Source organism: Cynocephalus volans, chromosome 2, assembly GCF_027409185.1.
Source record: "Cynocephalus volans isolate mCynVol1 chromosome 2, mCynVol1.pri, whole genome shotgun sequence".
Classification (NCBI taxonomy): Eukaryota; Metazoa; Chordata; class Mammalia; order Dermoptera; family Cynocephalidae; genus Cynocephalus; species Cynocephalus volans.
This window is the reverse complement of record NC_084461.1, coordinates 128,747,926-128,762,928: the sequence shown is the minus strand read 5'-3', so window position 1 is coordinate 128,762,928 and position 15,003 is coordinate 128,747,926. Positions and strand designations below refer to the sequence as shown.

At 36.9% G+C, this 15,003-nt stretch overlaps 1 protein-coding gene across 4 annotated transcripts in view; it reads left to right on the top strand.

The window, feature by feature from the left end:
- The window catches only part of PRELID2 (PRELI domain containing 2), a 101,385-nt gene that overhangs the window by 27,696 nt on the left and 58,686 nt on the right, over window positions 1-15,003 (top strand). For 2 of the 4 annotated variants that reach the window (XM_063086316.1, XM_063086318.1), the window contains exon 5: window positions 5,673-5,778. The exons of 1 other annotated variant lie outside the window; for it this stretch is intronic. In XM_063086316.1, coding sequence (XP_062942386.1) covers window positions 5,673-5,778 — 106 coding nt within the window. Of the gene's footprint in view, window positions 1-5,672; window positions 5,779-7,155; window positions 7,654-15,003 lie in introns of those variants that run through there. One more of the 4 variants, XM_063086317.1, reaches the window with a different exon arrangement.

Below are 15,003 nucleotides of genomic sequence, written 5' to 3'. Positions count from 1 at the left end.
AACAATTAGGGAAGATTTGCCATACCTAACCAGTCAATAATTCAGGGACAGGATCTCATTAAGAGCTTTTGCTTCCCTGGAAACTGCCGTTTTGAGGATTCTGAGCTGGTGGCTGTGTGCCCTGGGGATTAATTCCTGATCCATATTTCTCCTGAACTTTTTAATTTTCCCAAATCCAGAAGGAAAGAGCTTTTTAAATGACCCAAAGTAAGAGACTGTATAAACTGCTGTTCATTTTCACAAAGGTGTTCCAAGATTTGAACTGTGCTTTCTCTGTCATGATTTCATTGTTTCTATGTTGAATTATATCCACTGAATAAAGCAATAGATGTGACTCAGATACAGGCACTGCTTGAGTGTGCTTCGCTCCCAGATACTGTGGGTGGCTTAACCCTCAGTCAGGTGAAGGCTGCCTCTACTGGCCTTAGCAGACATTTGGTTCAGTTTGGTTCAGTTTCCCTGCTTCTGTTGCTTCTTCATTTTCTCTTCCCTACCCTTTCTCCTTCTCTCCATCCTTTGCTTCTTAAGTGCATTGATTTCTAGCCATGTGCTAGCTATTGCAATTGGAACTGAGGATACAATAAAGAAAAAATAGAACCCTGTAGAAAAACATTTGGCATTATCTATTAGAGTTGAAACTGTGCATATCCTGTGGCCCAGATAATTGACTGCTAGATACTCTAGAGATACTCATGCAGCTAGGTACCTGGATGCATTAAAAGTATTTTCATAATAGCACTGTTGATAATAGCACTAAACTGCATCCATTCTAAATGTCATCTTTAGTAGAGTGGATAAGAAAGTTGGAGTGTTTTCAAGCAGTAGGACACTATGCAGCAATGAAAATGAACAAACAGTAGCTACATACAACAATATGAATGAGTCTCATAAACATAAGATAGAGCATGTGGGGTTTATTTTCTGAGCCTTAGTAAACAGGCAGTGACGTGATCAGTGTGTGCTTAGGAAGCTGATTTAGGGCAGCATGGAGTATAGAGAGCTTATGCTGTAGACAAGGATCCCACTGGGAGGCTGTTGCAGTGGTCCTGGGGAGAGAAAATGCTGTGCTAAACCCAGGCAGTAGCAGGAGCAAGGGAGAGAATGACATGGATTATTGAAGGACATTGGAAGTAAATAAACACAATCTGGTGGCTGATTGGATGTTTGGGTTGATTATAAAGAGGGACCCAGATCACATGTTGCTGAGATTTCTAATCTCGTGAGCTAGGAGAATGGGTTTTGATTAACTGAGATTGGAAGATGACTAGGGATTTGAGGTGTTAGTGAATCTGTATGACATCAAGTTGTATGACCTTGGGCAAGTTATTTATCTTCTCTTTACCACAGTTTCTTCATGTATGAAAGAGAGAAAATAATTTTCAAAGCATAACAACCTCAGAAGGTATATAATATGCACCATTTCTGTACAGATTTGGGGGAGTAAGTGAGTGTAAAACATCATAAATGTGATGTGGTCCTCCCTGTAGGCTTATGAGAGATGAAAAACGTGTGGGAGAGTTTGAATCATCCTAATATCTCTTGAGTGAAACAGCATACACTTTGGGATGGGGGAAAAGTCTTAAGACAAAAGGCACAGAGAACTGAGATTACATAGTGTGGGAAAAGGAAAACCAAGGGGTGAAGGGCAAGCCAGAAGTTAGCATGTTCCTTTGCTGAAAATGGTTCTTGGTAGCACAGAACCTTTTAAAAAATAATGTTTTATTTATATAAAAATGATACTCAAGGCCTTATTAATTTTTTTATGATTGTCAAAGTAGTACATGTTTATTACAAAAAATGTATAAACACTGCAGAGAATAAAGTAAATAAATAGCACCTATAATTCTAATGCCTAGAGATTCTGTTGTTAACATTTCAGAGCTAAAGTTACACTGTATGTTGTATAACCTGCTGTGCTTTGCACAGGAACTTAATGGAGGCTAATCCCAATATGAGGGATTTAGGTTAGCTCTGTGTAGTAACAAGAAACTGTCTGATGTGCTTTGTCAATGAGTTTTTGAGGGAGAGTGCAACATTTTCTTCTCTGGTAGTCTTAAAATATAATAGGATAAACTCTCATCTTGTTGATGGCAAGGGCATGACCCTGCTTTACTTCCCTGTTATTCTCTGATATATGGACAAACCCTGAGAATGGTTTTCTGAGGACTTACTTCTCCAAAAGGGGCAGAAAGAAAGACCAGTTTGAATATGATGTAAGAGAGACTTTTATTAATCCCTCATCTACCCTTGCCTTGAGGACTGAAGAGTGCACCACTCCCAAGAGTGTAAGATTGCTCAACTTTTCATTTTTAGATATTAAAATCACTGTAAAATTCTACTCTGACTAATCTGGAATAAAGACAGGTAAGATTAGTGTCCCTGGGATATAGTTTTACATGAGAAAATCATTTTAAATAGGCTTAAATCTAGGAGGTGGAAGCTGCTTAGACTGAAGGTATTTATGTCACATTGGATGGGATAACTCTGTGTGTGTGTGTGTGTGTGTGTGTGTGTGTGTGCGCGTGTGTGTGTATGTGTGTGTGAGAGAGAGAGGGAGAGAAAGAGAGAGAGAAGAGAGAGAGAGAGAGGAGGAGGAAAGGCAGGGAGGGAGGGGGAGGAGAGGAGTTCTGGAGGCTTTCTTTTACTGTACGCATGATCTAAATGCAGTGGCTACTGCTATTAGAGAGAAGGCCTACTTAGAGGTTATAATAACCATTTTGATCAAAATCATAGCTTGTTGGATCCAGTATTTTCTCAGAATATCTTTGTGTGTGTGTGTGTGTGTATGTGTGTGTGTGTGTGTGTGTGTGTGTGTCAGTGAGTGTGCTCACATATACATGCACACACACACACATGCAAATATACAAATAGGAGATTTGGCTACTGTCTCCTTTCCATAGAGATTTAAAAAGGTTAGGAAAATATTTTCTTTGTTGAATATTTTTGATTACAAAGAAGTTTAATTAATTTATTCACTTAGAAATGCTTGGTGAACTTACTGAGTGTTGGAGCTGTGCTGAAGATGGGGGATAGAAGATTGTCTAAAAGCATGAAGGAGTGGCTACAGGCCTTTTAATCAATGGTGCACATGTAACTGTTAATCTGTACCTGTCAGTTGGTGTCCTCAGAAGTCCCTGTTACCTTCAAGATAAAGTCTGAATTCCTCGGCCTGAGACCATTTGAAGTCTGGTTTCCATTTATCTTTTCAGCCTCACTTCCTAAATCTCCCACACCTACCTTCTGCTCCAGTCATTCCTGTAGGAAGAATTTATCAAGTCCTTTACCAGGTACTGAGCACTTTCAGATAATTTTGAGCCCAGACACCCTATTTTTTCATGCCTCCTTGCCCAGTCCTTATAGTTTTCCTCTGATGCAATGCTTTGCCTACATTTGCTGACACTTTGTTATTTGTTTATTTGTCTTTATTTATCACTAATCAGTGATATCCTGGAGGACAGAGACTATCTCCTTCACTGTGATCCTCTAGCACTCAGTATGGTGCTTAGCATATAGTAACTATGCAGTCAGAGTGCTGAACAAATGACTAAATGAGGCAAAGTTAAGTGTAATCCAAATCTTTAGTGGTGATGAATTCTCTAAGCTTTTATTTATCTGGCAAAGTCTTAATTTCTCTTTTATTCTTGAAGGACAGTTTTGCTGGATAAAGTATTCTTGGTTTGTAGTTTTTTTCTTTCAGCATTTTGAATATATCATACCATTCTCTTCTGGCCTGCTGTTGAGAAATCCACTGAAAATCTTATGGGAGCTCCCTTGTATGTGATGACTTGCTTTTTCCTTGCTGCTTTCAAGATTCTCTCTGTGACTTTTGATAATTTGAATATAATGTGTCTTGGTGTGGATCTCTTTGGATTTATCCCAGTTGGAGTTCACTTGAACTTCTTAAACTTGTATGCTTATTTCCCTTCTCAAATTTGGGAAGCTTTCAACCATTATTTCTTCAGCTAGGCTCTCTGACTCTTTCTCATTCTCTTTTCCTTCTGAGACTCACATGATGTGTATAGTAGTCAACTTGATGATGTCCTTTAAATTCCTTAGGGTCTCTTCACTTTTCTTCATTCATTTTTTCCTTTTGCTACACTGATTCAATAATTTCCGTTATCTATTTTCAAGTTGCTGGGTTTTTTTTCCTGCTTGACCAAGGATGATGTTGAACCCCTCTAGGGATTTTTTTCAATTCAGTTATTGTATTTTTCAACTCCAGAATTGCTCTTTGGCTCTTTTTAAAAATGGTTTCTCTTTGTTGATCTTCTAATTTCATTCATGCATCATTTTTCTCATTTCATTTAGTTGTTTGTCTGCTTTCATTTAGTTGTCTATTCTCTTTTTGCTCATTAAGCATTTTTAATACGGTTATTTCAAATTCTTTGTCAGGTAATTCATAGATCTTTGTTCCTATAGGGTCAGTTTCTAGAGATTTGTTTCTTTGGGTCACATTTTCTTGTTTCTTTATATACCTTGAGATCTTTTGTTTAGATTTGGACATATGCAAAAACAGCTACCCTCACAGTCTTCATGGACTGGCTTTGAACAAGAGAAGATCTTCACCATACAGCTCAGCTAGAGATTCTGGGGGGGCTTTCAGATCTTTTCTGGGGATTCATCTTTGGGCTTCTGTGTGTAATTTCCCAGGTAAAGAAGTCTGCCCCTGTTCTCAAGAGCCCGTAATCTCTTATTCCTCTTGGTGTCTGTCTGTGGTATTGCAGACTCCAGTGATGTAGTAAGTCTCTATGTTTGTTTTTCTTTTCAGTGGCTACCAGCAATCAAATTATACTGCTGTTCCCTTCAGCACTCTGAGTCATGACCTTGGGCAGCCCCTCATAAAGTCAAGAGTGTTGGATGCATGTTTAGCTCTTCTCTTTCCTTCCTGAGGGAGAAGCCAGCAGTTGGGAATTTTCTCCCAATTAATGTTACACTCTGCTGGGTGGGAGGGGGCTATCATGCGTAAATGTAACAAACTTTATAATCTGCTTTGATGTGGTACTTCTTGGCTTTTCACTTGCCTGGATGCTACCGCCTCTTAATTCATTCCTGGAGTTCTCACAAATGCAATTTGGTTCGTATATGTTCATTAAGTCAGTGTCTCCTTGAGGGAATAAGGGCTTGGGGCTTCCTATTCAGCCATCTTACTTATATCAATCTTAAGTATAATCCAAATCTATGTTTTATGAAATGGAGATGATTAATATTGGTAGAACTTTGATAATAAAAGTTGGTAGAGATGGAGGCAGATGTATTCTCTATAACTTCCCATTCATGTTATATGTATTAACTCATTACTTGTCACAATAGGTGTAAAGGAAACTATGATTATTCCCACTTTACATGTTAGGAAACTGAGTTACAGAGAGTTTAAATAATTTACCCAAGGTAGTATAGCTGATAATTACCTCAGGTTTAATTTTAAAAAGGAATTCTCTAGCAAGAAAAAAAAAACTTCTTTAATTTGAATGACTGTTGTTTATGTTATATAAACTAGAAGTCTACTTTTAACAAAATCTTTTATTGTAATAGGCAGTTATTGAATTATTATGAATATTATTTTGTATTGATTATAAATGGTAACTATGCTGCTAGAAACGTCTACAGTTTACATATCCAAATGTAGAATGACATCAAAGGTGCCTTTTTTTGTGTGTGTGTGTGTTTTCCAGGACAGAGTTCATTCAAAGAGGCAGAATTTCAATCACAGGGGCTGGATTTCTCAATTGCATGTTGGAAAGTTTTGCCAGTACATTCCTAAGACAGGGAGCCCAGAAGGTAAGTTTGTTTCCACTTTGAAACATTATTTTTAAGGAAACATAAAATTCCAGTAGGGTTATTGAATAAAGTCATGAATAGATATAATGAGAAAAAATGCAGTTAATAAACAAGTATATGCAAAAAGAATTACCCTCAACAATTATTACATAAATCCAAATCAAAGTAAAACTAAGGTGCCATTTGTGGCTCATTAAACTAAAAATTTGCCAATGAAGAGTATGTAATAATATGGAGAATACTTGTAGTCTAATTAAGAGAAATACCCAAAATGAATAATTATATTTATAGTATATACAGTATAATGACAACTATTTAATAAAAAAAGATAATAGCTAATAATTACTGGGTGCTACTGACTCAAAATAAGTTTTCTTTATTCTTTCATTTAATCCTCACAAAACTTTGAAGTAGTTATTACTGCTGTTCTGATATTATGGACAAGGAAAATACAGAGAATACCCAGAACTCCTGATTATTTATTCTGGTACTTTTCAAACTCTGTACTAGAGGGACCTGAGGCTTCTATGAGAGTAATTCAGAGGCCACCTTAGATTTCTAAGGTCCTGTGTACTGTCTTAAGTAGAGCTGTTTCATTTTTAATCTGTCTTATATGGTATTATACGTGACATTTATATATCCTATTTTCTTGCCTTTATAGCATTACTTTTAAAACTTCTTTAGGTAGAGTCTGTTCCTTTTGCATCTTTATGTGCTGAGTGTAGAGCAGGTGCTCCAAAGTGTTTTATTATTATTATTCTTATTGTTGTAAATTGTGATGATAACTATACTCACTTATGTCTGGAATTTACTCAGGACTTATGCATGTGTTACCTCATTTTGTTTTGTGGGTATATTAGTTCATTTCTGTTGCTTATAACAGAATACCTGAAACTCAGTAATTTATAAGAAAACAAAATTATTTCTTATAGTTCAGAGGCTGGGAAGTCTGCAAGTCCGGGGATGCATCTGGTGAAGGTGTTGTTCTTGGTGGTGACTCTGCAGCAATGCAGGGTGTCACAGTGTGAGAATGGGCTGAGTGAGAGAGAGCTAACCCATTCACTTGCTCTCCTTGTAAAGCCATCAGAACCACGCCTGTAACCACCCATTAAGCCATCAGTGCATTAATCCATTCATGAGGGTACAGTCCTCCTCGTCTAATCACCTCTTAAAGGCCCTACCTTTTAATTACCATAATGGGATTTCTCACCTTCTTAACACTGTTACAATGAAGATTAAGTTTCTAATAAATGAACATTTGGGGGACACATTTAACCCATAGCAGTGGCATAGAGTTAATGGCTGGTCTAAATAACTATTTATGACTCTCAGAGACTTCTGGGTAATGGACCCTTGTTTTCATTTTTCCAAGTTTAGGTTCAAGAATGAACCTGGACCAGGAGGCATTAGTCTGGGAAGCCGATGGTGATGAATGAGTATTTGGTCCTGTTCTGTATGTGGCAGACACACAGTTGAGATTGATGATGAGTTCCTGGCCCAGTTGAGGTGGTTTTCGGCACATATCCAGATTGCTCCAGCCTTTTAAAATCTAGGCTCAAAGCGGGTAGTTGAACTTCTGGAAGGTCTGATGTTACCTTTATTCACTCAGACATCATTGCAGATTTTTTTGCAATTTGTAAAACCCCCGTGAAATTTGTAAAAACCCCCACATTCTGTAAAATTACACTCTAAAAAAATGGGGCTGATGAGAAAAATAATTTTCTTGCCATGTCACTGAATTTACTTCTTGTGAATCCTTTAAATCCTATATTGTAAAAAATATAATACTAATAGTTGAATATAATTTTTTGTAATACAGGTCTATTGATCAGAAGAATGGAATTCTTTTTCTGGGAAGGATAACATTTAGCTGTATTGGGGTTCAAAATTAGTGTTTTCTATCATCAAATTGATAGCAAATGTTCACTTGTAAAAACCATTCTATTTTTGGGTCATATAAAAACAGGTAGAGGGCTGGATTTGGCCTGTGGGCTATTTTTTGCCAACTGCTGCTTTAGATAAGTAACCATTGTTCGATAAACCCAAGTGGGTCTGTATTTGACCTGTTGATTGATCTGAACCTGTTAGTGACTTTTTTTTTACTCAAACAGTGGTTGTATACATTCTTTTTTTTTTTTTAATAATATTACTTCTCAATATACATTGTAGTTGATTTTCATGCCCCTTTACCTGTTCCTCTCCACACCCTCCCCTCCCACCCCCACATCATATCTGTTCACTTGACTAAAATAGTTTAAGGAATTTTTGTGGTTACTCTGTCTTCTTTCCCCCCACCGCAATCTGTTTGTGTTTATTTATTTATATATTTATTTATTTATTTTTAGCTCCCACAAATAAGTGAGAACATGTGGTATTTCTTTTTCTGTGCCTAACTTGTTTCACTTAATATAATTTTCTCTAAGTCCATCCATGTTGTTGCGAATGGTAGTATTTCATTCCTTTTTATAGCAGAGTAGTATTCCATTGTGTAGATGTACCACAGTTTCCGTATCTAGTCATGAGATGATGGACATTTGGGCTTGTTCCAACACTTGGCTGTTGTAAATAGAGCTGCAGTAAACACTGGAGTACAGGTATCCCTACGGCATAATGATTTCCATTCCTCTGGCTATATTCCCAGCAGTGGAATAGCTGGGTCATATGGTAGATCTATCTGTAATTGTTTGAGGAACCTCCATACAATTTTCCATAAAGGCTGCACTATTTTGCAGCCCCACAAACAGTGTATGAGAGTTCCTTTTTCTCCACAACCTCTCCAGCATTTATCATTCTCAGTCTTTTGGGTGTTAGCCATCCTGACTGGAGTGAAATGGTATCTCAGAGTGGTCTTGATTTGCATTTCCTGGATGCTGAGTGAGGTTGAGCATTTTTTCATGTGTCTGTTGGCCATTTGTATATCTTCCTTTGAGAAATGCCTATTCAGCTCCTTTGCCCATTTTTTAATGGGGTTATTTGGCTTTTTTGCTGTAAAGTTGTTTTCTGGATATTAATCCTTTGTCAGATGTATATTTTCCAAATATTTTCTCCCACTCTGTTGGTTGTCTTTTTACTCTGTTGATTGCTTCTTTTGCTGTGCAGAAGCTTTTTAGTTTGATATAATCCCATTTGTTTATTTTTCCTTTAGTTGCTTGTGCTTTTTGGGTCCTATTCATGGAGTCTGTACCCACTCCTACTTCCTGGAGTGTTTCCCCTATGTTTTCTTTAAGGAGTTTTATTGTTTCAGGATGTATATTTAATTCTTTAATCCATTTTGAGTTGATTTTGGTATATGGTGAACGGTACGGCTTTAGTTTCTTTCTCCTACATATGAGTATCCAATTTTCCCAGCACCACTTGTTTAAAAGGCAGTCTCTTCCCCAGTATGTAGATTTTCTGCCTTTGTCAAAGATCAGATGGCTGTAAGCGTATGGATTGATTTCTGGGTTCTCTATTCTATTCCATTGATCCGTGTGTCTATTTTTATGCAAGTACCATTCTGCTTTGGTTATTGTAGCTTTGTAATATAGTTTCAAGTCAGGTAGTGTTAGGCCTGCAGCTTTTTTTTTTTTGCTCAGGATTGCTTTGGCTATGGGTGGTCTTTTGTTGTTCCATATAAATGTCCGGATAGCTTTTTCCATCTCAGAGAAAAATGTCATTAGAATTTTGATGGGGATTGCATTGAATCTGTCAATCACTTTGGGAAATATGGACATTTTCACAATGTTAATTTTTCCAATCCAAGAGCAAGGGATATCTTTTCATCTTCTTGTGCACTCTTTAATTTCTTTCAACAGTGTTTTGTAGTTCTCTTCACAGAGATATTTCACATCCTTGGTCAGCTTTATTCCTAAGTATTTTATTTTTTGTTGGCTATTGTTAAATGGGCCAGTTTTCTTGATTTCTTTTTCTGCACATTCACTGTTGTAGTATAGAAACGCTGCAGATTTTTATGTGTTGATTTTGTATCCTGCAAGTTTGCTGAAATCATTTATTAACTCTAGGAGTTTTTTTTATAGAGGCTTTAGGCCGTTCGATATATAGGATCATATCATCCGCAAACAGGGACAGCTTGACTTCATCCTTTCCAGTCTGTATGCCCTTTATTTCCTTCTCTTCTATGATTGCTCTGGCTAGTACTTCCAATACTATGTTGAATACGAGTGGAGAGAGTAGGCATCTTTGTCTAGTTCCTCTTTTTAAGGGAAAATCTTTCAGCTTTTCCTCATTGAGGATGATATCAGCATTGGGCTTATCGTATATCGCTTTAATTATGTTGAGATACTTTCCATCTATGCCTAACTTGTAGAAAGTCTTTATCATGAAAGAATGTTGAATTTTGTCAAATGCTTTTTGAGCATTTATAGAGATGATTGTATGGTATAGAAGATTCTTTTTTTTAAAAAGATGACCGGTAAGGGGATCTTAACCCTTGGCTTGGTGTTGTCAGCACCACACTCACCCAGTGAGCCAACCGGCCATCCCTATATGGGATCCGAACCCATGGCCTTGGTATTATCAGCACTGCACTCTCCCGAGTGAGCCGTGGGCCGGCCCAGATTCTTTTTTTTTTTTTTCAAATTGAGTAATATATTTTATTTAACACAATACAGTCAAAACACTATATTTTAAAAATCATTAATGAAATATTTTACATTCTTTTTTTCACACTGTTTTCAAAATCTGGGTGTATTTTGCACTCAATTCAGACTAGCCCATTTCAAATGCTCAAAAGCCACTGTGGCTAGCGGTTACTATATGGGCAGTGGAGGTGTGGAATACCTGTACCGCCTCCAGTCTATGGCGATCACCGTCCCAGCATCATCTTAACCATCAGCTCCATCTTCACTGTCTCTGCTAAGTATTCCTTGATCAATCCTCTTATCCACTTCCACAGAGAATCAGTTACTTTTCTCCTATTCTAGTGAAGTACCTGACAAAATCTTGCAATAAACAGTTGTTAAATAAATGTGCAAGAGGATTTAAGTGTAAGAATAAAATTGGTTATTCTGGCATTTTAGAAATAAACCAACACATAGGAGGCTACATCAAGGGAGACCAAAGACAAGGGATAAAGGTATAATGATATTTACTTTCTCACTCATTCCCAAGAATCCGTTAACAAGGATTTAGTAGGGGTAAAACTTTGTCTACCATGAATACTGATGAGAAAGAGTGGCATCACCTAGGAGCAAATATGTTGTAAACCATTAAAATTTGAGAGAGTACAAGGGATCCCTATCTGAAAGATGATGTAGACAAGAACTCCTATCTAGGGAATTTGCATGGGTGTAAAATGATTCACAACAAATCTTAAGTCAGTGGTTTACATTTAGAGGTGTTCTCAATGCCTAAAAATATGGATCTTAATGTAGATTCTCTGTGGTTTTATACCTGAATGTTCCATCATAGCAACGCGGTGAGTAAGGGACCTTGGAAGTAGCAAGATCTCCATTTGCCAAGAAAAAGGAGAAGTAGCTAAGTAAGAAATATGTAACACACATCTTTCAGATCCCACAACTACATAGATTCTCCGCATCCCATCAATCTCATGGCAGTGCATAGTCTCTCTGTCTCGTAACAACCTCTGCTATCCCATCTGAATCTTCTCATATCACCTTCATCTAAAGCACATTTCTGAATTAGATGAGTTCATTTTCATTTGTTTTTTGGACATTTTACTCTTAATTTTATTTTGTCAATATACAATGTGGTTGATTATTGTGGCCCTTTACCGAAACCCCCCTCTCTCCTCTCTCTCCCCTCTCCCACGCAACAATGACCTTTCTGTTTGCTTGTCTTATCAACTTCAAGGAATTGTAATTGTTATGTCTTCCCCCCCCCCCTTTTTTTGTGTGTGTGTGTGAATTTATTTATTTATTTTTAGCTCCCACCAATAAATGAGAACATGTGGTATTTCTCTTTCTGTACCTGACTTGTTTCACTTAATATAATTCTCTCAAGGTCCATCCATGTTGCTGCAAATGGCAGTATTTCATTCGTTTTTATAGCTGAGTAGTATTCCATTGTGTAGATGTACCACATTTTCCATATCCACTCATCCGATGATGGACATTTGGGCTGCTTCCAACTCTTGGCTACTGTAAAGAGTGCTGCGATGAACATTGGGGAACAGGTATACCTTCAACTTGATGATTTCCATTCCTCTGCGTATATTCCCAGCAGTGGGATAGCTGGCTCATATGGCAGATCTATCTGCAATTGTTTGAGGACCCTCCATACCATTTTCCATAGAGGCTGCACCATTTTGCAGTCCCACCAACAACGTATGAGAGTTCCTTTTTCTCCGCAACCTCTCCAGCATTTATTGTTCAGCGTCTTTTGGATTTTAGCCATCCTAACTGGGGTGAGATGATATCTCAGTGTAGTTTTGATTTGCATTTCCCGGATGCTGAGTGATGTTGAGCATTTTTTCATATGTCTGTTGGCCATTTGTATATCTTTCTTAGAGAAATGCCTACTTAGCTCTTTTGCCCACTTTTTAATTGGGTTACTTGTTCTTTTCTTGTAAAATTGTTTGAGTTCCTTGTATATTCTGGATATTAATCCTTTGTCAAATGTATATTTTGCAAATATTTTCTCACACTCTGTTGGTTGTCTTTTAACTCTGTTAATTGTTTCTTTTGCTTTGCAGAAGCTTTTTAGTTTGATATCATCCCATTTGTTTATTTTCCCTTTGGTTGCCCATGCTTTTGGGGTCGTATTCATGAAGTCTGTGTCCAGTCCTATTTCCTGAAGTGTTTCTCCTATGTTTTTTTTAAGAAGTTTTATTGTTTCAGGGTGTATATTTAATTCTTTAATCCATTTTGAGTTGACTTTAGTGTATGGTGAAAGGTATGGGTCTAGTTTCATTCTCCTGCATATTGATATCCTGTTCTCCCATTACCATTTGCTAAAGAGGCAGTCTCTTCCCCAGTGAATAGGCTTGGTGCCTTTGTCAAAGACCAGATAGCTGTAGGTGTGTGGGTTGATTTCTTGATTCTCTATTCTATTCCATTGATCAGTGTGTCTGTTTTTATGCCAGTACCATATTGTTTTGGTTATTATAGCTTTGTAGTATAGCTTAAAGTCAAGTAGTGTTATGCCTCCAGCTTTATTTTTTTTGCTCAGCATTGCTTTGGCTATGCGTGGTCTTTTGGTATTACATATAAATGTTTGGATAGTTGTTTCCATTTCTGAGAAAAATGTCATTGGAATTTTGATGGGGATTGCATTGAATTTGTATATCACTTTGGGTACTATGGACATTTTCGCTATGTTGATTCTTCCAATCCAAGAGCATGGGATATCTTTCCATCTTCTTGTATCCTCTCTAATTTCTCTCAGCAGTGGTTTGTAGTTCTCTTTATAGAGATTTTTCACACCCTTGGTTAACTCAGTTCCTAAATATTTTATTTTTTGGTGGCTATTGTAAATGGTCAGGCTTTCTTGATTTCTCTTTCTGCATGTTCACTATTGGAGATTAGAAATGCTACTGATTTTTGTGTGTTGATTTTGTATCCTGCTACTGTGCTGAAATCATTTATCACCTCCAAGAGTTTTTTGTAGAGGCTTTAGGCTGTTCGATATATAGGATCATGTCATCTGCAAACAGGGACAGTTTGACTTCATCTTTTCCAATCTGGATACTTTTTATTTCCTTCTCTTCTCTGATTGCTCTGGCTAGTACTTCCAACACTATGTTGAATAGGAGTGGTGAGAGTGGGCATCCTTGTCTAGTTCTTGTTCTTAAAGGAAAAGCTTTCAGCTTTTCCCCATTCAGGATGATATTGGCAGTGGGTTTATCATATATGGCTTTGATTATGTTGAGATACTTTCCGTCTATACCTAACTTCCGTCTATACCTATAAAGAGTCTTTGTCATGAATGAGTGTTGAATTTTATCAAATGCTTTTTCAGCATCTATAGATATGATCATATGGTCCTTGTGTTTGATTTTATTAATATGGTGTATCACATTTATTGATTTGCGTATGTTGAACCAACCTTGCATCCCTGGGATGAATCCCACTTGATCGTGTTGAATAATTTTATGTATGTGTTGCTGTATTCTGTTTGCTAGTATTTTAGTGAGGATTTTTGCATCTATGTTCATCAAGGATATCGGCCTGTAGTTTTCTTTTTTGATTATATATTTACCTGCTTTTGGTATCAGGATGATGTTTGCTTCATAGAATGTGTTTGGGAGATTTGCGTCTGTTTCAATCTTTTGGAATAGTTTGTAAAGAATCGGTGTCTATTCCTCTTTGAATGTTTGGTAAAATTCTGCTGTGAATCCATCTGGTCCTGGGCTTTTCTTTGTTGGGAGCCTTCTGATAACAGCTTCAATCTCCTTTATTGTTATTGTTCTGTTCAGATTTTCTACGTCTTCATGGGTCAGTTTTGGGAGCTTGTGTGTGTCCAGAAATTTATCCATTTCCTCCAGATTTTCAAATTTGTTGGCGTATAGTTGTTTATAGTAGTCTCGAATGATTCCTTGTATTTCAGTTGAATCAGTTGTAATATCACCTTTTTCATTTCTAATTTTTGTTATTTGATTCTTCTCTCTTCTTTTTTTTGTTAGCCATGCTAATGGTTTGTCAATTTTATTTATCTTTTCAAAACACCAGCTTTTTGATTCATTGATCTTTTGTATTGTTTTTTGGGTTTCAATTTCATTCAGTTCTGCTCTGATCTTAATGATTTCTTTCCATCTGCTAACTTTAGGTTTGGATTGTTCTTGTTTTTCTAGATCTTTAAGGTGAAGTGTTAGGTTGTTCACTTGCCATCTTTCCATTCTTCTGAGGTGAGCATTTAATGCAATAAATTTCCCCCTCAATACTGCTTTTGCAGTATCTCACACGTTTTGGTATGATGTATCATGATTTTCATTAGTTTCAATAAATTTTTTGATTTCCTGCTTGATTTCACCTTGGACCCATATGTCATTAAGTTGAATGCTATTTAATTTCCATGTGTTTGTATAGTTTACAGAATTTTGTTTGTTATTGATTTCTAGTTTTAATACATTATGGTCTGAGAAAGTACATGGGATAATTCCAGTTTTTTTGAATTTGTTGAGACTTGATTTGTGACCTAATATGTGATCTATCCTGGAGAATGATCCATGTGCTGATGAGAAGAATGAATACTCTGAGGTTGTTGGGTGGAATGTTCTGTAGATATCTGCCAATTCCAATTGGTCTAGAGTCTTGTTTAGATCTTGTG